This window comes from Podarcis filfolensis, assembly GCF_964270895.1.
Source record: "Podarcis filfolensis genome assembly, chromosome: 11".
Taxonomy (NCBI): domain Eukaryota; kingdom Metazoa; phylum Chordata; class Lepidosauria; order Squamata; family Lacertidae; genus Podarcis; species Podarcis filfolensis.
This window is the reverse complement of record NC_139613.1, coordinates 27,650,023-27,672,378: the sequence shown is the minus strand read 5'-3', so window position 1 is coordinate 27,672,378 and position 22,356 is coordinate 27,650,023. Positions and strand designations below refer to the sequence as shown.

General features: G+C 38.2%; 1 protein-coding gene across 2 annotated transcripts in view; it reads right to left on the bottom strand.

Annotated features, from left to right (window-relative positions):
* AP3B1 (adaptor related protein complex 3 subunit beta 1) overlaps positions 1–22,356 on the bottom strand; it is a 127,977-nt gene that overhangs the window by 82,263 nt on the left and 23,358 nt on the right. For both annotated transcript variants that reach the window (XM_083576036.1, XM_083576037.1), the window contains exons 4-13: positions 21,847–21,942; positions 20,265–20,425; positions 19,608–19,674; positions 13,733–13,915; positions 8,003–8,161; positions 7,492–7,589; positions 6,781–6,835; positions 6,617–6,688; positions 3,878–3,940; positions 2,803–2,935 (exon numbers count right to left, since the gene is read on the bottom strand). In XM_083576036.1, the coding sequence (XP_083432162.1) occupies positions 2,803–2,935; positions 3,878–3,940; positions 6,617–6,688; positions 6,781–6,835; positions 7,492–7,589; positions 8,003–8,161; positions 13,733–13,915; positions 19,608–19,674; positions 20,265–20,425; positions 21,847–21,942 (1,087 nt within the window). The remainder of the gene's footprint in view (positions 1–2,802; positions 2,936–3,877; positions 3,941–6,616; positions 6,689–6,780; positions 6,836–7,491; positions 7,590–8,002; positions 8,162–13,732; positions 13,916–19,607; positions 19,675–20,264; positions 20,426–21,846; positions 21,943–22,356) is intronic.

Here is a 22,356-nt window from a genome sequence, read left to right as displayed (position 1 = left end):
TTTTATGTTTTAGAATGGGAGCACAAACATACAGAGAGAGGCTCATCCTGCACTGATGCACCACTCCTTTCATCACCCATTTCTGTTTCCATAAGGAAGTAGGGGAGGATGAAGAGACATAACCATCATTTCCATCACTGCCCACTAGTGTAAAGGGGTTAGGAGAGGATTCCCCTACATTAGTTCCCACTTGCTGGGGAAAGGAATCTGTCTTTGGTAAGGCCGGTCGCTTGGTGGGAATTTGTAATTGGAGATCAGATGATAGTGAAGCAATAAGTGCTTCTTTCAACTGCTCAATTAATGGTGCTGGATTGGTAGATTGAGGGTTTTGCACCCCTTGACCATTATCCTTGGAAAATCCTAAAAATTCTGACTGAGAGTCAGATAAGCTGATGTTAAGATGTCTTTCACCAGTAGGTGGTAGCAAATGATTAGCATTCACATGGCCAACATTGCTTTTAGGTAAGGGGGACTGCACTGTAGTGGAGTCCTGAGATTGAGGAATAGGCGTAGGGGAAGGGCGTTTTCTATGAAATGGGGGGCCAGGCTTGTTGTGTCCTCCAACCTTGGAAGGTAAGAAGTGTTTACGTTTTTGCTTGGTTTGCTTTGGAGGTGGTTCAGTCACACCTTGAGAGGGCTCCTTAGTGGAGGACAAGATGGATACATACTCTCACAATATTGATAGCAGTGGAAGCCAGACAGGCACACAACTCGTTATGCTGAATCGTGGACCACTCCGTCGTCACTTTTAAGGTGAACCGGGAGGAATTAGCCAGCCTCAGACCTCCAATGCCGCTACGGCAGACTATGGGGGAGGGCAGCGTGACTCAGTCAAGCTCCACACATACTCTCTCCATGTCACTTAAGCGAACTGGAGGAGGTTAACTCTGGAGGTTGTATTGGTAACAGGCAAGCACTGCATCACCAAACAAAGTGGACCAGGAGGCAATACTGCGAATGGTGTAAATACCCCTCTCCCTCTGCTGCACCACAGACCCGGAGCGCAGTAGTAGGACCATGGAACACACACACACACACACACACACACACACACACACACGATTAATAAAAGGCAGCTGCACACCTACACAAAGAACAAAGGAAATAAATGTGATCCCAGAAATTTTGTGGCGGGGAAAAAATAACGTCTGAAAGAAAACATCAGAAAAAAGAAATGCTGTGGCAGTGCGTTGAAATCGAAAGGAGGTGGCAACAGACAAAGTGGGCAGCTGGGCAGCTGCCATGCACTGCAACAGCGGAACAGAGACAACCAAGTAAGGGCACAAAAACAAACAAGAAGAATAAAATGCCTTAAAGGAAGGAACAAAGAAAAGGGTTGTAAGTGCCTTAAAAAAAAAAGGAGGGGGGAAATGAAATCCCAAGGAATAGAAGGGAAGAACTAGTAGAAAAATAAGGCCAAGGAAAAAAATCAGAAAACTAATAACCAATAAACTTAGCTAGTCAGTAGAGCTGAGGAGGAACGTTCTGCCGCGTCAGGTAGGAAAAAAACTGAGGAAGCCGAGCCTACTTCTCACAGATAAAAGCTTTGCTCCTGCCTGTGTCAGCTGACAAGAGATGTACCCACTCCACTGGCCACAGCATTCCATTTAGTAAATTAAGCAGGTAATAATTGCTTAAACTTGAATACTACTGGTCAGGAAGAGAAACAAATCATTTGTTAAAATTCTGGTATGGAAGGTGAAGAACTGTTCCAACCTATGTCGGAACTTAGCCAACACTGCTCCTTTGCAATGCATCATCAGGAGGCAATGGTTTTCCTGAAAGAATGGGGGGAGATGCTTAATCCTAGTCCTGCCCTTTGCTTTTCCGCGGCAACTCCCATCCAAGATGCTTTCCTACAACTTTGATTCCAGACCAATAGTTGTAATAGAGTTGCAGGAGGGAAGCAGCTGGTGGGGGCACGGTTAAACACTTATTTCTTTTCTCCCTTTTCAAATCTTCCCCTCCAGAAACTGCATGTCAAGGGAAAAGTGACACCTGATATAAACTCACAATCGAATTTTTAGTTTTGCCTGAACTATATGCTAGATTCAAACGTTTAACTATATGCATACAAACAAATAAATAAATATGTGGATTGACTTCCAAGTAAAGCCAAGCACCTATCAATCCAGGTGAATATACTGATGACATTCCACATGCAAAGTAGTGGTGAAGGCAAAAAATGGGTACCAGGGATTTATTTTGGCACCTCATGAGATTATAAGCAGACCTGATTTCCTTATGTTCTTCCTTCTATAAGATTTAATGTTGTTTTTTGAGAAATAATTACACAGTACTGGCTTAGCTTTTATGCCTGTTTGAATTTCCCCTCTTTTGTATATTAATATAGAAGAAAATAAACGATGAAGCATGGACAACTTTGTTGGCGGCAGTCCTAAACTGTTTGATATGCTATCTTATTTAGCCCCTTACAAACATAAAAACCCCACATTTCCCTGCTTGTAGCACCCTCTGCAGTACAGCCACTTTAATGCAACTGGGGAAAAAACATCACAATGCTCTGGATGAAGACAACATTCTACAAATTTTAATTATAGTACTTTAAAATATTTCAGATATCAGTATCAACTGTATACTGACAGCAACCCACGCTAATAATTAAAAAAGGAAATAATTTTAAAGAACCACAAACAGGAACTATAAACAATGCCATGGTTTATTCAGAACATGTCATTTAAGACAAACACTATACTGTTTTTATCTGGTTCTATCTGGGAATACTACCAGAAAATACAAGCTGCCAGTCACTCAAAATACAAAATAGAACAATTAACTTACCATCCCTGTTAGACAGCAAACACACTAGGCCGTTAAGACATGTGTCAGTCACTTCCGAGATGTTGGTTGCACATCTGCCTATTGCCTGAATTGTAGCTGCAGCAAATTGTTTATCTTGGCTTTTCACGTAGGTCTGAAGAAAATAGGAATTTCAGTCTTCAACACATTGGTCTCATCAGTTAAAATCTTTAACAAACCTATCCTTCCCTTTGGAAGCTACCTTCAGTTTTTTTAATTAGCAAATGTGAGTGATATAGAAATAGGGCAACAGGCTATCTTTAGTTACCCAATGCCAGAAGGGATTCAGCCATCATGTATATTAGTAGTGGGTAGCAACTCAAAGCCAGTGATTAGTTTGAGTGCAAGAACATCATGGTTCATGAATAGTTCTCAGAAATATTTCAATTCATTTAACTTGCTGAATCCAACTAAAAACAAACAAACAAACAAACAAACAAATGGCGATAGTGAAACAATTGCTGCATGTGAAGATGCGAAAAATGGGTTCTTTGGAACACCACAGATGTTCCAAATATAAATATTATATACCAGTATGTTCTGAAACAACCTATCTTGGGTCAAGAGCAATGTGAGTCAATCAAAAAATATAATCAGAACTTAAGACAACTCCTTTCTAGAATACTAGTATCTAGGGAGCTTTTGCCCATCTGCAACTTGTAGTAGAATCAAGCTGATTTACAACAAAATACAAACCATATTTTGTGTTCTATGGGTGATATTCACGATCACAAGTGGACTTCCCCTTACTACCTGCCCCCAGCCCCTGTAACCTCCCATGCACTTTCAAAGTATGCGTCAGAGGGTTGGACGACCTTCCATAACAGATCTGGGGTGCACATGGGGGCTATAGGTTTGAGAAAAGCAAGAAGTCCCATTACACAACTGGAAAACCACTGCACAGTTGGGCAGGCATCACTAGATAAAGTTTCAAAACCTTTAAAATAAAAGAAAGGAAGCTGTTTTTCTAATGGAAAAATCTCGAATCAAAAAATCTCGAATCAGCTTAAGCATATGCTTCAAGTGATGTTTCATAGAATAAGAATGATGTACAAACCTGAAATTCTCTGAGAAGAGTTGAAATGTTGGCCTCATTTGCTAAGTTAGTTAAGATTTCAAGCTAAAAGAGAAAAGAATCTGATTAGGAAAACTTGGAAGAATAAGGAATGTTTTCTACATTGTGAACAGTTCTGAATTACAAAACGAAAAGCAAGTTGAAGGTTGGAAAATAAATCACCATGAATTTTTAATAAGAGAACTGTTGTCAGGATTAAAGGAACTGATTTGAAAGCTGTATGTTAGCTCATATAATCCATATGGATTGTAAGAACTCCTAACATGCCCCATGCCTAAGGCAATGTTCTGAAGCTTCTATCCAGGTGTAGAAGAGAGAGGCCTTTTCTGAAGTTGGAAAGAGGAGCTAGAAAAATAAACACTAAGCCTGTATTATATAACGCTTCAGGAGTTGGGAACCTCCTGCCTGTTGGCCTAATTAGGCCTGCCATACTTCCCCATATGGCCTGAAAGGCTGTTGTGGGCAAGCCACACTCACCTGCCCTACACCTGAGTAAGTCTCTACCCCACTCTCCAGTTTTAAGCTGCTGCGGTGTTGGGACTTTTCCTCAGACACTGGAATCACTGACCCATAGTGCCTCCATCTTGGCAAGATTCAGGTATGTTCCCTCATCCATCTCACCACTGCATCCAGGTGCTAGTTCATGGTCTGCACTGCCTCTCCCAGTTCAGATGTTAGGGAGAAATAGAGCTAAGTATGATCAACATATAAATGACATCTTGCCCCAAATCTCCCCATGACCACTCCCAGAAGCTTCATGTAGCTATTAAATAACATTGGGGATAAAATGGTGCCCCAAGGCATCCCATAGCGTATTTGCCAGAGGGCTGACAATGCTACTCTGTGAACTCAGCCTTGGACCAGAACTACTGTAACACAGTACAGTGGTACCTCGGGTTACAGACACTTTGGGTTACAAACTCCGCTAACCAGGAAGTGGATGCTCCAGGTTAAGAACTTTGCCCCAAGATAAGAACGGAAATCGCATGCCAGCGGTGCAGTGGCAGAAGGTCCCATTAGCAAAAGCACGCCTCAGGTTAAGAACCGTTTCAGGTTAAGAACGGACCTCTGGAATGAATTATGTTCTTAACCCGAGGTACCACTGTACCCCCAATTTCCATTCCTTGGAGCCAGTCCAGGAGGACACCATAATGAATGGTAATGAAAGGTAAAGAAGCAGAAGCAGGGTCATATGCCTCTTGTCCCACTCTCAGCAAAGACCAATTCAAACCAGATTCAAAAAGGTCTAGATAGGTGACCTTTTACACTGCCTTCCCTAGGAAGCAGATCTTTGCAACTGGTTCCACATCAACCTCTTTACGAGTGGCTCTCTCAAGGCAACAGGGGCCACCCCTTCACGTTATGAAGTGTTAACTACATTCTGGACTCAAACAGTCAAACACCCTTTGTGAGATCCAATAAGCCAAAAGGGACAAGAATCAATAGGGTCTATGGCTGGGTGTATAGCCACAAGCACCCTGTCAACCTCATCTGGCTGCATAAGCTGAAACCTATTCCACAATGCATCATCAGTTGTGGCGCTGGGTACCTGACTTGGAACTGAAGAGTCAAGGTCACTCTGAAGTTGAGAGACTTTAGACTCAAAACATGTTAAGTCATTGTACTCAATTCACAATTTCACATCTGCATTTCTAGTGGTGTATATATATAAAATATACAGAAATTTATGTAATCCCAATCTTTCTAATAACTAATTATGGAAGAAAGTTGTTCTCTTTTCCCCTGCTACATCATTCTTTGCTTCCTATACAGTAGATCAGGCTTCCTCAACCTCAGCCCTCCAGATGTTTTTGGCCTACAACTCCCATGATCCCTAGCTAGCAGGACCAGTGGTCAGTGATGATGGAAATTGTAGTCTCAAAACATCTGGAGGGCCGAGGTTGAGGAAGCCTGCAGTAGATTATTTAAACAAATTACATGTAACAATTTATGTTTCTGTCCTCTTTGACATTAGTAGAGATTAATTAAATGCAGATCTTTTACTTATTGCTTACTACAAATTGCACTAAGGTTCTGCATTCAAAAAAAAACTTGTCTTCCTTTTAAAGACTCAGCAAGCGATTTTATACTTACTAGAAAGCAAGCCCTCTTCAACACAGGTTTTCCTGCTAATTAAACATGTGCAAGAGTATACTATCTACGGTTTAAATTGTTCACAACACAGAGTACCGTATATACTTGAGTATAAGCCGACTTTTTCAGAACATTTTTTATGTTGCAAAAGTCCCCCTTGGCTTATATTTGAGGGAGGGTCCTTTTGGGCTGCTCCTTCCTCCTCCTCCGCCTTTGCCACTGTCGGTGGCGGCAGAGGAGGAACGAGCAGCCCGAAAGCAGCCCTTTTGGACTACTCCTTCCTTCTCCTACGCCTTTGCCGCTATTGGCGGTGGAGGAGGAGCGAGCAACCCGAAAGCAGGTTTGTGGTGTGGTGAACTGGCTTATACTCAAGTCAATAAGTTTTCCCAGTTTTTTGTGGTAAAATTAGGTGCCTTGGCTTATATTTGGCTCGCCTTATACTCGAGTATATACGGTATATTCCTCATAATATTGCTCAAGATAAAATTTCTAAAGAGATGAGTTGGAATTTTGCTTTTTTTGTTTTAGTATTACAAAAGTGTTATCTTAAGGTCAATGCTGAGGAACAATTCATCCTATTAAGAATAATTAGTGTATTTAATATAAATATAAAATATAAAACCATACCTTTAATGTCTTGATCATAGTTGGATCAGTTGACCTAACGTAGAAACTCTTCAAGTAAGGCACAAACATGCCCTGGGGAGGGAAAACACAAATTAACAATATTTAGTAATTATACTGAGGTTAAAATGTAGCAATTTTGAAGTTATGTATTCAAAACGTCAAACCTTGTGTTGGATTGACATCGTTGCTATATTCTGGAGAACAATGTACTGTACTTCCCTAAAAGTCAACGTTAGATAATTAATATGCATAACTCTCAAGCACTGCTCTATTAAAAACATTTTTAAAGAGCTAGATTCAAAAGTAAAGGTTATTTAAATTCTTAGAATGCTCTTCAAAATGATTTTGAAGATATGTTATATAATGGAATATCCAAGTTCTTTGTTTAAAGTACTAAATGGGTTCAGAGTTATTGCAAACACTGCCAACATTGATGGAAATGAAATCTGGTACACTCCTTTGAGAACCTTGATTAAACCCATATAGTCAAAGTAAATTTACAGAAGCATACCTGGTTTCATTTCATTTTAAAAAGCCAGCATAGGTGTATGTAGGGAACTAACATGAGAGAGAATGCATAAATCCTGAAGCTTAATCTTTAAAACCTACTTCCATTGTATGCTGGTGCCAGATCTTCATTTTGAACCAAATTTATACCTTATGAATGTACACTATACTTCTTTTCCAGTGAGCTTTATAAAATTGAGCTTATTAAATACTATTAACATGTTTCAGATTTTGTAAATATTGATCAAATCCATGTATGAATAATGAATACCTAAATTACTGTTATACAAATGAAAACCAGTTTACCCTTTCCTAACTTTTTACCAACCACTGTTGGGAAAATCAGCAGAAAAGTATGCTTGATTTACCTGTTACTACGAAGTAAACGTACTAATGATTTAGCAACAATCCCAGCTTCAGATTTGGGTGCTACATGCCAATAAAGTTGTGCAATTGCCATCACCACCTGAAAAAATGACGACAAGTCACCTCCTTTCATCTGGTAATTACGCTTTTCTTTCACATAGGATAAACATATTTGCATACAGAAATTTTTAATTTCTTACGTTTCTTGAAGCAAAAGAACATATTCAAAGACATCAGGTATTACATTATTTTCTCTGAATTATAAGCAGCTTTCTTAGCAGATGAAAAAACAAGTGTAGGAAAAAAAGGTAGCTTCAAGGTCTAACCCCCCCACCCCCGCAGCTTTAAAATATACTAAGCCAGAATACATGGCAAGGTAGGCCTGCACGTTACACGGTGGTTATGTTTGGATATCAATTGTATTCAGTACAGACTATTTTCAATGGTTAAATTAAAAAACACAGCCTGGCTTTAAAAAACTCCAAAGACATTTATGAAGAAAGTTAATCTTACGGCAGCATTCCGGCTTTGTAGTAAAGGCTTTGTATTTCGTATAAGCAATCGGTGGTCTGGGTCCATAGAATAGGGCTTGTTCGCTTCCTGATTTTTCTCTTTCTGCTCTTCTTCAGATCCATAGAAATTCTTCTCACTATACTCTTCCAGAATTCCCTCCTATCAAAGGTGAGAAAAACACATACAAACATACATATTGCTTTACTTTTCACTTCCAGGTAGCACCAAAAACATAAATATGGTATGTCACCTTCTAAATTTTGTTTAGCATCTTTTGAATTTGAACTACAGCTCAAATTTCTCAACAGATTCCTGGCAAACACTGTTTCTTTCTCAGAGCCTGAAGAAAAAACATCTATTGGCTGCCTGGGCCTTTGTAATTCAGCTGACCAAGCAAAAGCTCAATAAGTAGTATGTCTATATACTAGAATAATAGGAGGAGAACCATAAATCAAATACAGCACGAAACCTTAGAGATCAATCAGTGAATCTTCCAGGGTACAAAATCTATTCTCCCAAACAGACCCATACTTTCATATATGCTTAACCACCCACTTCCCTGAGACCATCAAGAGACATTATGAGTTCACATAAAATAACAGCCTGATTATTTGGCATGTTATAAAAAGTACAGTGGTACCTCAAGTTAAGTACTTAATTCGTTCCGGAGGTCCGTACTTAACCTGAAACTGTTCTTAACCTGAAGCACCACTTTAGCTAATGGGGCCTCCTGCTGCTGCCGCGCTGCCGGAGCACGATTTCTGTTCTCATCCTGAAGCAAAGTTCTTAACCTGAAGCACTATTTCTGGGTTAGCAGAGTCTGTAACCTGAAGCGTCTGTAACCTGAAGCGTATGTAACCTGAGGTACCACTGTACATGTCTACTTCAGAAGCCTCTTTGTGCTTAATGGGGCTTTCTGCCAGGTAAATGGGTACAGGACAGTAACCTCAGAGTTTAGGACAATTATGAGGGAAAACAGGGCACTTGTGATTTTAACAGCTGTATCTTCACTCGGGAGATACTCAGCAATGGGCCAGAGGTCTGTATAATCACTGCAATGACTGAATTCATGAGTAAAACGCACAGTGCTAGATGTAGTTACTTTATCACCTTTTTTGTTACCCACTGAAGGCAAAGTCGCCAGACAAGATCTGAATTCTTATCCCAACAATTATACCAACCGCTAATGATTCTGTGTAATTACGCTTGGAACGTACATTTTAAAATCAACAGCTAATGAATTGGTGAACTTGAAAGACATGCTTTCAAAGATACTCATTTATATGAAATAAAAGCTAGAGTGTTTACGCACTAAATATTTTAAGTCTTATATCAGTATGACTAGCACTACTGTACTATCACAAAATCCTAATAGGGATATGAATCTTTATTCTTTTATAAGAATGAAAATAATCGGGCTTGTACCAAAATTAATACACCGTAAACTATGATCTTCCTCTATGTTTATTGGTGGGTCCCTTTACCTGTTGAGGCACACAAAATAATTCAAAATTACTAATCCTGCAAGAGCAGAACATTTAACTTGGGGAGGAGGAAATATACTGCTCTGAAAAAGAAGGTAAATTCATAAAATAAAAATGCAAATATGCATTTTAACATTCTTGAATGTATTAATCTGAAAGGTTTAATTTCCATTTTCCTGCATCAGCTTTATTTATAAAATGTCGTGCCCTATAAATATGCTGTTATTTTCTATAGTCAAGCACCCCCTTAACAAATCTTCTCATTAATATGTAAATTTAAAGTCAATCGGTCTTCTCCCTGACAGCACCATGAATTCCTAGTGCACTGTATAATCGGTTTTGACTTGGCAACCACTATTTATCAAAGATGTCAGTTAGAAAAATTATGGAAAATGCACTGCAATTGATATGACTGCAATATACTTTGTCAACAGTTAATTGTTCCTCAAATCATACATTTACATATAAACAGTCTAAATACTGATCTATAATGATGCAAATAAACTAAATTAAAAATCTGTTCTACTACACAAGAAACCTTGTTATGTGTTTATTTAAGAACCTATTGAAAAAAGCATGGAGACCTGCTGATTTCAAAGAGGTTCTCCTTCTATTTTAGCAATTAAATTAGCAAGAAACCAATCTGGTTTCTGAACTTTCTTGCCCTGTGCAGACATAATACTGCCAATCTCTTAATCATGGTTAAGAGACAGAGTGGCTCCCAGGTTTACAAACACAATCCTCTTTCTTTGTCAGTTTTAACTGTGCTGTAGTATTACATATGGACTGGTACTAATCTGGGCTACCACCAGTGCAGTGGTAATGAATACAACACTAAAGGAGAAGCAGCATGTAAACCACTTGCAGTTTCTTAACAACATTTATGAGTTTGGACACACTGCAGTTGTGCTGGGCCTCTGTCAGGCAGCATTTATGAGTGAGCAGCTAGTGATATTGCCTGTTCTTAAAAACTGCAATACCTTGTCATCCTTGTGGCAGCAAAAGCTAAAAATGTGCCCATGCCCACAAGAATGGTACAGAAAGAAACAAGGATTTGAATGAAAAGTGAGATAACTACAATACATTTTCCAATAGCAACAAAAATACAACTTCATTTGTTGCAACTATTATGAAGGTTTGGGGTAAGATATGAAATGCTGTTGTGGCAATTCATCTAAAAGTCTTTCAAAACTGAAAATTTTAAAAAGTAGCTGAAACAACAAACATGAATTATTTTCTTTCATTGCAAGTCCTATCAAATCCAAGAGATGGAATCCTCTTATCAGTAACCAGTGATGGGCAATGCTGATGGCAGCAACGAACATTATGAAAATCTAATCTACTGCATTATTTGCTTCGAAGTTATCAAATAAAAACAAAATGATAAAAAAATTCCAGAATGCAGCAAGGTGACTGAATCATTGAATGAATGCTATTCATCTCCCTCAAGCACAATAATATTCCTTTACAGAGTATGTTAATAGAAGTACACTAAAGAAGAAAAGAAAAAGACATCTGCATATGAACAGGAATGTTAGTGTGCAGGTTAAACAGCAAAAGATCTTGTTTCACTTGTAACTGGAAGCAGCATTGTCTTTTCTGTTCTGACTAGACTGACTTTGATCAATCCAGGTCATGAAGCTATCTGCACTACATATCATAATTTTGTGAAAAAAATACTATGTACATAGGAACGGGAATGACAAATGGGAAGAAAGACTTCAGGATTGCACCAATCTCATCGCTGCTGAACCTGTCATGAATACAGCCACACACAGCCTTCGAGTCAGCAAAGGAAGCTACAACTTCCATTAACTGGATAACCCATTCTTCAAGGACATCCCCAAAATGAAGATGGGTGTATAGCATTAATTGATCCCAGTGAGACGCTGATATAGTCTCCAGAAAATGGCTTGTATATGCTGGCTGAAACTTATATACAGTGGTACCTCGGGTTACATACGCTTTGGGTTACAGACTCTGCTAACCTAGAAATAGTACCTCGGGTTAAGAACTTTGCTTTAGGATGAGAATAGAAATCAGGCGGTGGCAGCAGCGGGAGGCCCCATTAGCTAAAGTGGTGCTTCAGGTTAAGAATAGTTTCAGGTTAAGAATGGACCTCCGGAATGAATTAAGTACGTAACCAGAGGTACCACTGTACTCTAATGGGCTCTAAACTGGCAATGAGTGACCAGAAAAGATATTTGTGGTAAATATCGCAATAAAAATGTCAACAGATGTAAAGTGTGCAACAGCTGTAAAAAAATTCTATTTTAGGACTCATCAGGAAAGGGATTGAAAATAAAACTGTCAATAGCATAACATTATACTAATCTATGGTAATCTTTTAATAGTATGTGCAGTTCTGCTTGCGGCACCTAAAAAAGAATATTGTAGAACTAGAAAAGGTTCAGAAAAGAGTACCCAGAATGATCGAGGGGAATTATGAGGAAATATTACAGTATGAATGCGCAAACCCAATCTGATAAAAGTGTCCTTTATTCTTGCCTATATGAAACAAGTCAAAAAGCTAAACATTATTCCATCATTCATTGAATCATATACACACTAGGTGCTGCCACCACTGCTTGTTCCACCCACCAACCCCACCTACCTCCTTGCCAACAGCCCTTTCCCCCCACATGACCAAACACACTCCCTTTATGCCTCCCCCATGCTCACCAACTCTCCTTTTAAAAATTTGGGGGAGGTGCTTCACAGAGTGGCTTGCTAAACTGCTGTGTGAAGAGCCTCCCCTGCTCCATTATGCCTTGCTGCAGAAGTATTTAACAGAGGGGACAGCAGGGCACATTGCCTCCCCTCTCCCTGGGCCTGCCTACTTGTGTGACCACCAATATGGCAGACGATGACTACACTTTACATTGTGTGCGCGTGCACAAAAGTTCTATTCTGCTAACATTATGGGAAAAAATATCATGGTGTTGCACACCATACAATTACATTCCTAAAACACTGTATAACCTCCTGTCAACCTTTGGGGATAAAGCAATGGAAAAACCCAATTCAAGTGTCTGCACACAACATGTAGGCTAGGACATGTGATGCTTAGAAGAAACCTTTCAAACAATATATGCAGAAGATAAAATACCACACGTCAACACAAAAAACAGTAACACACATAACATTATCTTGTAGTACTACAAGTATTACTAGGGGATGGAATTTAACATACAGTGGTACCTCGGGTTAAGTACTTAATTCATTCCGTAGGTCCGTTCTTAACCTGAAACTGTTCTTAACCTGAAGCACTGCTTTAGCTAATGGGGGCCTCCCGCTGCTGCCACGCCGCCACCGCACAATTTCTGTTCTCATCCTGAAGCAAAGTACTTAACCCGAGGTACTATTTCTGGGTTAGTGGAGTCTGTAACCTGAAGCGTATGTAACCCGAGGTACCACTGTATAAGTGTAGGAAATACAAGTTTACGACGGGATGAGAGCAGTAATAGAATGATGGTAAATCATTTCACATCTGAAAATGCTCTCACCAGTTTTAAAATGCAGGAAGCCAGTACAACTCAATCTGACCAACAATCCAATATGATCAATAATCCATTAAGTAAGCCTTGTATTTAACAAATCACCTGGTAGTAATAGGTGACCAAGAATTCCATGCAGATGAGTGGGCTGGCAGAAAAGGAGAAGACCATTTCATTCTTTCTCTACCAACCCACTTTGTTACTGTGATAAGCATGAGGAAAGAAGGATCTGTTTGTCCACTAGTACAAAACAGAGATAGATCTGTCCTTCTCCAGAAAACCTGCTTGATATAATGGGGTTTTTCTACTTTTTTCTTCAAGGTAGTAACTTTTGTGAGCCAAGTTACAAGACTGCACTAATCTTCAAGATCAATCTATCTGCCTGACTGTAAAGTGTCAGAAAGTGTGGCATTGCAAGTGTATTTCCAGAAATACAATGACTAAGACTTCATTTAGAAGATCCAATCAAGCCCATACTAGCTGATGTGGAGAGGAGTTGACTGCTCATTCCCCACAAAAATACTTTCTCTCAGAAATGTACAAAATAATGATAAGTTTATTCATTTTGATACTCCTTGTCTGATGGTCTTGATGCGTGACAAATCATTAACGATGCTAATAAGCAAACTGTTGGATCAGTTGTACTGGCCATCTGAGAGCTACTGATGTACATTCCTGAAAGTGTTTGTTACTAAACCTGCTCCTAACAAGCTAGAAGTATTCAAAGTAACTTTTTAAAAGTTACTTACCTCTTTCCAAGGGCTGACAAACTGCATGCGTGCATATCGAGTCAGCATGTGGATGATGACAACTTGTCCCCATTCCTCCACATCCACCAACAGATTACAGAGTTTTCGGTAGTTCTTGTGAATGAGATCTATTCTGTCTGGACAGACTTCTTCAAATGCCATCACAACACTTCCTGCTACAAGCTAGAGAACAAGAATCAAGCATATAAGAATCAGTAACTCCAATGGACTTATAATAAGTTTGAAGGACAAGCTGTAGGAAAGGGCATGTAGGTTAAGACTACTCAGCAGGTTTGTGAGAAATGCAGCTACTATGTAGCCTTTATTTCATTTTATTTCCTATCTTGTGGAAAAGCTCTCCAGACAGTGGATGTGCCACTTTATCTAATTGGCTACATCTGCTTTCTTAATTGTCTGTCAATTGATATGGCTTTATTCTTTGGCAAAAAGCACTTAAAGGTTGGAAGAGCACTTAGCAATCCAGAAGAACTCAGCCATAGAGGACCACTCTTCAGGCAGATGTGTGATTTATTCATTTAAGATTATATACATATAACTGGGTCTATGCCCCTGCTCGCTCTGCTCACCAACCCCGCTGCCATTCCTCCCATAATAACCCCCTCAAGCTTCTCCTTCCCACCTCATGTAACTACTAAGTTTGCTTTTAAGATTCTTATTTCTGAAGCCACTTCTCTCTTCTATTCTGGAGTCCTGCTTCGCACCTCTTTTCACCTTCATCCCCATTTCCACATCTCCTCCTTCTTTCTTTTGTGCAACCCCATTACATGCAAACCAACACCATGGTAACCCCTTGCATCTTCCTCCTCCCAATTATGGAGCCATCTCCCCCTCCTTTTCTTCAGACCCCTTCATGCCCCTGCTTTCATCTTCAACCCCATTCCCTCCTTTTTTGGAACTCCCTTTGCACCCCCCATTTTCACTTTCACCTCCTTTTCCTCTCCACCCTTCTCCTTACTTCTTCAACTCTCCCTTGCACACAGATCACTCCCATTTCCATGCCTTATTCACTCTCTCATTGTACAGCCCCCTTGGCACACACAGCTCATGATGATATATGTTACTGTAGCTTTAATATGAATATGAGCTTAAGAGCAAGCCCATCAGCTATCTTGTTCAGTTAGATAAGGTGTAGTTCAGTTGATGAATGTAGTAGGTATAGGGGCGTCCACTTGTTAATATCACTTCTAAATAACAGCACTGAATCTGAAACTTGAAGACAACACATAGTAGTGGTGCCTCGCAAGACGAAATTAATCCGTTCTGCGAGCCTCTTCGTCTTGCGGTTTTTTTCGTCTTGCGAAGCCCATAGGGAAATTCGTCTTGCGGAACGACTCAAAAAACAGAAAACTCTTTCGTCTTGCGCGTTTTTCGTCTTGCGAGGCATTCGTATTGCGAGGTACCACTGTACCAGGAGTAAAATACATTGTAGGGTGGTACTATGGAATATTTGAGGGCTCTTCATTCTTCAATTCTTTCACACAGTGTTTGAAACTCCCATTGTTCTAGGCGCATTTTGCAACTTGGAATTTCATAAATGCAAGCAGTTTTTGAGCTCTGGGCACTGTACTATGCCTAAGATTTCAGATTAAAATCGCCACTGTTGCTCAGAAGTAAATCCCAACCAAGTTCAATGGGGCTTCCTCCCAAGTAAAACGTGCATGGATTGGGTACCTGAAAACTTTAAACCCAACATGTTTTGTTTAGGTTTTAGTTGCCTTGTTTAATGTACTTTTAATGCATGATGTGCTTTTAAATTTGAAATATGCTAGCCAGTTAGTTATGATGGTTTGAGTAGTGCATGTTAAAAGTGTTATCTACCTCAGACTCTCACAGTGATGCTTAAAATCAAAACAAATTTTGGAGTGGGATCACTGAAGGACCCATAAGTCTTTGTCCATATAAAAAAATTATTAAATGTTCAGCCATAAATGAGTAGTTATATCCACACTAGTGTTTGCAGACTACAGTATTGTCCATATATACCAGAGAAAGCAAGAGATCATATGCCAACCTCTTAAAACATACATAACAAATTCAAACTTTATCTGTCCCCTATAATAATATGCAGTACAAAAGGTACATATTAGCCACATACACTCTCACGTTTCTCTGTCACAAAATTATATTACATCCTAGCATTGTTCAAAGATTAATGAGATTACCTTCCTGAATGATAAGCAGTGTGCCACTTTATTTCAGACAGTCTTAAAAAACCATTTTGAACCTTTTGATTTTTTTATCTACCAATTGTTGCTTGTACAAGAGTTAGCAAAAATACAAGTAGTACTGAAAATAATGCATCTCATTGCCCTGTCAGCTATCAGTTGCAAATATGACATAACCACTTGTCACTGTGTATTGCCTATTATCTCTTCCCACCCCTCCAGCAACTGCTTTAATAAAATTTTGTTTTGTTTCCACCACATGCTATGCAAAATAGCTACTATGATCAGGCTTCTGTATGAAGCAACTGATATGCATGCAGTTAAGCATGCATGTGAAGCCGCTTTCTGTAAGAAAATTAATGTCACCTTCTAGCAGAGCACTGGGGATCTGCATTTCAACCTCTAAAATTTCCCCAATGATTTAAAGTAAGCAATTAAATAGAAGTACAATTTATTGAAATGGCACTTTTGGAAAAATATTAAATACAACGATATTCACTTGTTAGAGTTTTCCCCTATTTTTTGGTTGACATTTGGTTTATTAGTATGCACCTACGATTACAACTGAAAGAAAACAGCTCAGAATATAGTCTTGCTATTATGCTAAACAAGTTCCAAGTCCTGTGGGGATTTCACAAATTACCAATAACTATAAACGTGACGTTGCATTTATTGTCTCCAGCCCTGCTATGTACTGGTACCTGCTGGTCCCAGCATGTATACAACTCATTCCATAAAGAAGGGAATTGATTATTTGTAAAGGACTAAAGAAAATGCATTATACTTACATTTATTTTCTATATCACATCACTTGTAGGAGGAAAATGTCTCATTGTTGACGTTTACAATCTTTTTCTTTCTACAGTTTTTACAACTATTTACATTAGTTAACACTGCCATTAATTAATATTATCAACATTACCTGACTACATATGAAAGCATGCAAGCTTTCATATAAAATAAAAATATTGCACTTAACAAAGCTTAAATGTTACACATATAAAGAAGAATTCTTTCTGTCCATTCCCCCTATTTACATTATCTAAACACATACATACACCAAGATCCCACAAACAACCTATAAACCTGCAATTATTTAGCTAAACATAAAAATTTGTAATCATTGTAGCTACAGGTGCTACTTCTCCACAAGAGTTTTAAGGGGAGCGAAATGAAGAATAGGTACTCCTCATTTGCCAATATTCAATTTAAATTTCATATTACCCTAAAATTAAGGCTACACACAGAAAGCTCAGAATGTTGCCTTTTGGCTAGCTAATTACCAGTTAGGCAGAAACTGACATTTCCAAGACTACTAATAGTAAACTAAGGCACTGTTCTTTCTACACCTTGAAAGAGGGTGTGCAAATTCAGTAAACACAAAGGTGGGGCAAAATCAATTTGTGTATTTAGAATGGCAGGTCTTTCACAAGGAGTAAGAATCTTCAGCATCCACTTTAAAAAGTTCATTGTATTTATGAAAAGATACGAGATATAAATATTAACTTATTTGTAACAACTCCATCATATAACACTCCACTCCACCCTCCACGCCAGAATTTACAAACATGTTCTGCGCTAAACATAAATGATTAACAGTAAGTTCTTTCCTATTCAAGCTATAATTTGAATTGATCTTGATTCTACATGTTTTTAGACAACAGCACACCTCAAAGCAAATTTCCACTATGCTGGGACCTATCTAAATATTTGGGAAACAGCTGATGATCTTAGTTTATTAAATGTTCAATATCCCATAAAACATTGAATTAAACAAAATGATTCAATCAAAACATAAAAAACAAAACAAAAAACAGTTTACAGTGACACTAACATACTGAGATGAAAATTAAATAGTTTTTTTGTGCAAGAAAAAATAAATCATACCTACAAAACTACCAATGAGCTCAACAAATTCAAATACAGCTTTCCATTTATGTATTTTTTATATTAAAGCAATAAACATGGTTCATTTGTCTTTCACTGGTTGCCACGTTTTTCTGTGCTGTTGCTATGAACTTCAGCCATTAGCTGCGCTCCAAGGTAAACTACATGAACCATCAACAAAAGTGACACCCAATCTATGGAGTTCATATTTTCTCCAGATTATCTATGCTAGTTGACAAGCTGGTAATGAAAAAAATCACACTAAGCAAATGGTTCCTCTAATAACAATAAATTTTCTATAAAATTATGAAGGGTACAAAATGTTTCCTTGCATCTATTTTGTCATGAATTCTAATTAACGTTGCAAAAACCTGAGAGTGCTGGGTCATCACAAGAAGTGTATCGAGGTTTGATTGATAATATGGTGCAAGTTGGCCTATGCTGCCAACATTTCCTTCTCTTAAATTAATGGCCATCCCACCTGCCCTAATCATACAGCCCAAATGATATTCCCCTTCTTATTTCAATTTTCTGGAAGCATGGAAGCTGGTAAAGATCAGTCATTTATCTTCTAATAGCTGGATAATAGATCTATCACAATACAGCATCTGCACAAACTCAAGTTATTTTCCCACCACAGCAGTAAAGCTTTTTATCAACATTGAATCAATAACTTTGGAAAATACTAGGTTACCCTTACATCTGTAATCTGAACGCCACACATTACTTCTAGCATATCTGTTAAATATGTTAAAAGAATGCACCTTACTTTGTTCCATTTCCCCAAAGGTAATATTCTAGTTTAGAACACATCAGTAATCTCATCACAAAGCCATCACCAATTCTTCAGCTCATTTTTAACAAGCAAATTATTTGACCTCCCAAGAGTCAGCTGCTACAGATAATCCTATCTAGCCTTCACAGGGCACATGGGCACTCAATTTGCTTCAAAAGAAAGCTGTATTTACACCCACAGCTGGAGACCTTAAAAGCCCTTTGAACATCAGTGAACTAAGAATCTGCTATAAAATAGTGGTGAGATTGTCATCTCACTCCACAACTTTAACATTTTGTGTCTAAGGATGAAAGAAAACCATTTTGTTTCTATTCAAGATTCCAGGGAGCCAAAATATAACAAAGTCCATAGAATGGCAACTTGTTACTTTCCCAACATTCACCTTGGATCATCCTAGGGACTCATATGACAATTTGGATCACAGTGAAACAGTGCCCAGAGTGTTTTTCCTAAAACTGTAAGAGGATGCCATTTTTCTTCTGACTCACACATGTCAATAATCATGGCATGGATTAACAATGAAGATGCTCTCCATACCAGACTGCATACCACGGTGCTATGTGTGGTCTATAAAGGCCAAATCTGCTAAGGAACTAATCTGAACACAGTAGCCTACTCAGTAGCTACCTGGACATTTAGAGTGAACATCTTTCAAAAGATGCTGTTGCTTCTAGAACTGGTTTCCGGTATTCACACTCAAATAGCTACACAGGGGGAAAGGAAGAAGAAACTTACGACTGAGGAGTTTTTATGGGTTCATTTACGTAAGAATTGATCTTAAAATGTCTCTTCTTGGCCTCAGTCCTTTCATAAAGGACTGAAATATAAACCAAAAGAAATAAGTAAGGCACTAGTAACATGCTTCTCCACCCACAGTGCCAAATTGTGTCTTCTCCCTGTCTAGTCATTCTACCCTGTTCAGATTAAAGTTTAAAGTACCATAAAGTTACAGGTGAAAAGAAGAGTTTTGATTGCATTACAAAGAAGCTGAATCTGTATTACTTACAGTGCTCTTGTCTTTCAGAAGTTTCTCTATCACTTCAATTAACAGTTCTTTTTGCTCAGGATCAAGGCTAAAAAGTGAACAAAAAGAATTCAGATTCTCTCATTTTAAGAGTGGAATTATGAATTTCACCAAGGCTTATTCAAGCTACTTCTTACTGAATGGGCTGCAAGTCCTGCACACCATCCTTTCAACCCTGCCCATGGAAATAAAATATTTAAAATTCTATTAAGAATATTCTGTCAAGCTATAGGCTTCATTTCTTTGTTTTGCTCAACAGACTACGTTTTAACTATGTTTGGTGCTGTACTAGGTTGCTTCATGGATCTTCTATTTACGGTTGTGAAATGCTTTAAGGATTTTTTGATGGAAAGCAGTCTAAAAATTATTTTAAATACAACAAAAAAATATGCAAAATGAAATCAAACAATTAATGGCAGGAGTTTATCTGACTAATGAAATAACTCTGATAAGTGCTGCAAATATACAGCATTGACTGGTCTTCACTATGTTAATTCAGAACCTTTAGTCAAAGTTGTCTTGCTCATTTTATGCCCATTAGCAGGAAGCAGTTATCAAAAGCTGTAGCTAAACTTCATTATAACACACTCTACTGAGCACTAAATACCTATCTTCCATATTTATGGCTAGAGAACATACCTGTAAAGCTTTTGGATTGCATGGGCGGCATTTTTTCTAACGTAAGGTGATAAATCAGCTGATGCTTCTTTGATAGCAAGCATCATAATCGGAACAATAATTGGCACTCTGATGCTGGATAGAACTCTCAAAGCACTTGCACGGATTAACTGATTAGGATCCTAAAATAAAAATAAAATACCAATAGTCATTAGATAAATTCAAGCATATGATCTTTTGTACTGGAGACTATTTTTTAAATGTCATTTTAAGTTCTTAGTTATAATTCAACACTTAGTCAAAATAATCTCCAGTACAAAAGAGTGACTTCCATTTATTGCTACTATTGTAAACAATAATTCTGCAGGCAAGTCACCATTGACTCGTTTTCCAAATGAAAACACTAAGATTAAGAGAATCATTTGCCCAGGACCAAAGTAGTCCATAGAAAGAGGGAAAACTGCAAGAGATATATCAGATGTTATACTGTATTGCAACGTTACTTTGTCAACCCAGGGAGATACCTCATAATTAAATTTAAAATCTTGATTTTGCTTTATGATGATAGTTAAATTGCTTGCTACTGTATTTAAAAGATCTAGGAGATATCGTAACATTTTGTCTCTCTCTTTAGATTCCATGCTGTTTGCACAGGACTGATACAAAGTTCGAGCCTGTACAGTACTCAAAAGTCTACATTTAAGAAATATTTCTCCATACTCTTAACACCACCGAAGTTGTTAAAAGCACCTGAGCTCACCCCCACAATCCAAACCCAAATTATGGGGAAAACTGCTCTAAAGCCTGAGACAGCCATGTCTGTAGCAGCCAAGGTTTACATTTTCCTTTTCTCATCTGGGCATGAAGCCCTTTTCAAGAAAGGCATGTTACCAAGCGATGAAGGCAGGATCTTTATAAAACGTGGATGCAAATCTGGTATGCTTTTAGACAATATTCTGATAAAATAAAGAGAAGTGACAGCCAAAGTAGCGTAAAACATTAAAATTAAGGATTGCTTAGCTTGAATGTCAATACCAAGCAAGGCTTAAAAATGTTCAGGAACTGACTGCTTAATTTCTAAGCTGCCCCCAAATCAGAACAGAATAAGTCAAACATGTGCTACCGATCCTACCTTTTTAAACCTAAAACATCTCACTGAAGTAGCAAGATCTCATTTCCACATCCCCATGGTTCTGAGCCCATTATTGGGAAAGGAACGTAAATGACACATCAGAATTGAAGAACTTCATCTCTGCTACATAAACTGATTATCTTTTAAATTAGGAATGAGGGAAAGCAGTCTTTACAAAATTCACAAACTTTCGGCTTGTATGTGACTAACATGACTAAACAAATGCATACTTCATATGCAAAACCAGAATATTTTCTAAGCAAAGCTGACCCCCCAAATGGAGTCTCTGTTTAATAATAGTAGCCATACCAAGTAGGCCAGCACCATCACCATAAGGTTCTAGGACATGTTAAATATTCCTCTACTCATCCTTAGCTAATTAGTTCTTGCTTTCCCCAATAAAAATTATGTGTACCTTTGTAATGACAGACAACTTCCCAGGAAAACACTGCTAACTAGACATTTACTCACTTTCAGAGCACGCTGAAAGGTGCTAATTGATAGCAATGCCAGGTCCTGCTGCTCCTCTGCATAGCGCATCAGGTATACATATACAAGTTTTTTAATCTGAAAAACAAATTAGTTCATAATAGTAAAAAACAAACTTTATTATGGTAGCAGACCAGCATAAGATACAAACATGCAAATGAAATAAAGCACATAAGACTTAAAGAGGAGAGGGATAAAAGTTAATAGTTAAAAGTGGTTATAAACTTAAAGCAGATAGACACAAAAGACAAGAGGTTGAAAGGAACAATAAGGGAGGGAACGTGAAGCAGCAGAGGTCTTGCATTCTGTTGTAGTTGTTGAGATTCATGATAGTCAAATCAGAATCATTTAATATAGTTCAGAATATACACTCTAACAGTGTAACTTTGCCTTCCAAACTTATTTTATGCAATGTGTATTTCTGAAGGGGCACAGTCATGCATAATAGTCATTGTATCTTCCCTAAGACAACAGATTCACAGATTAAAGGCT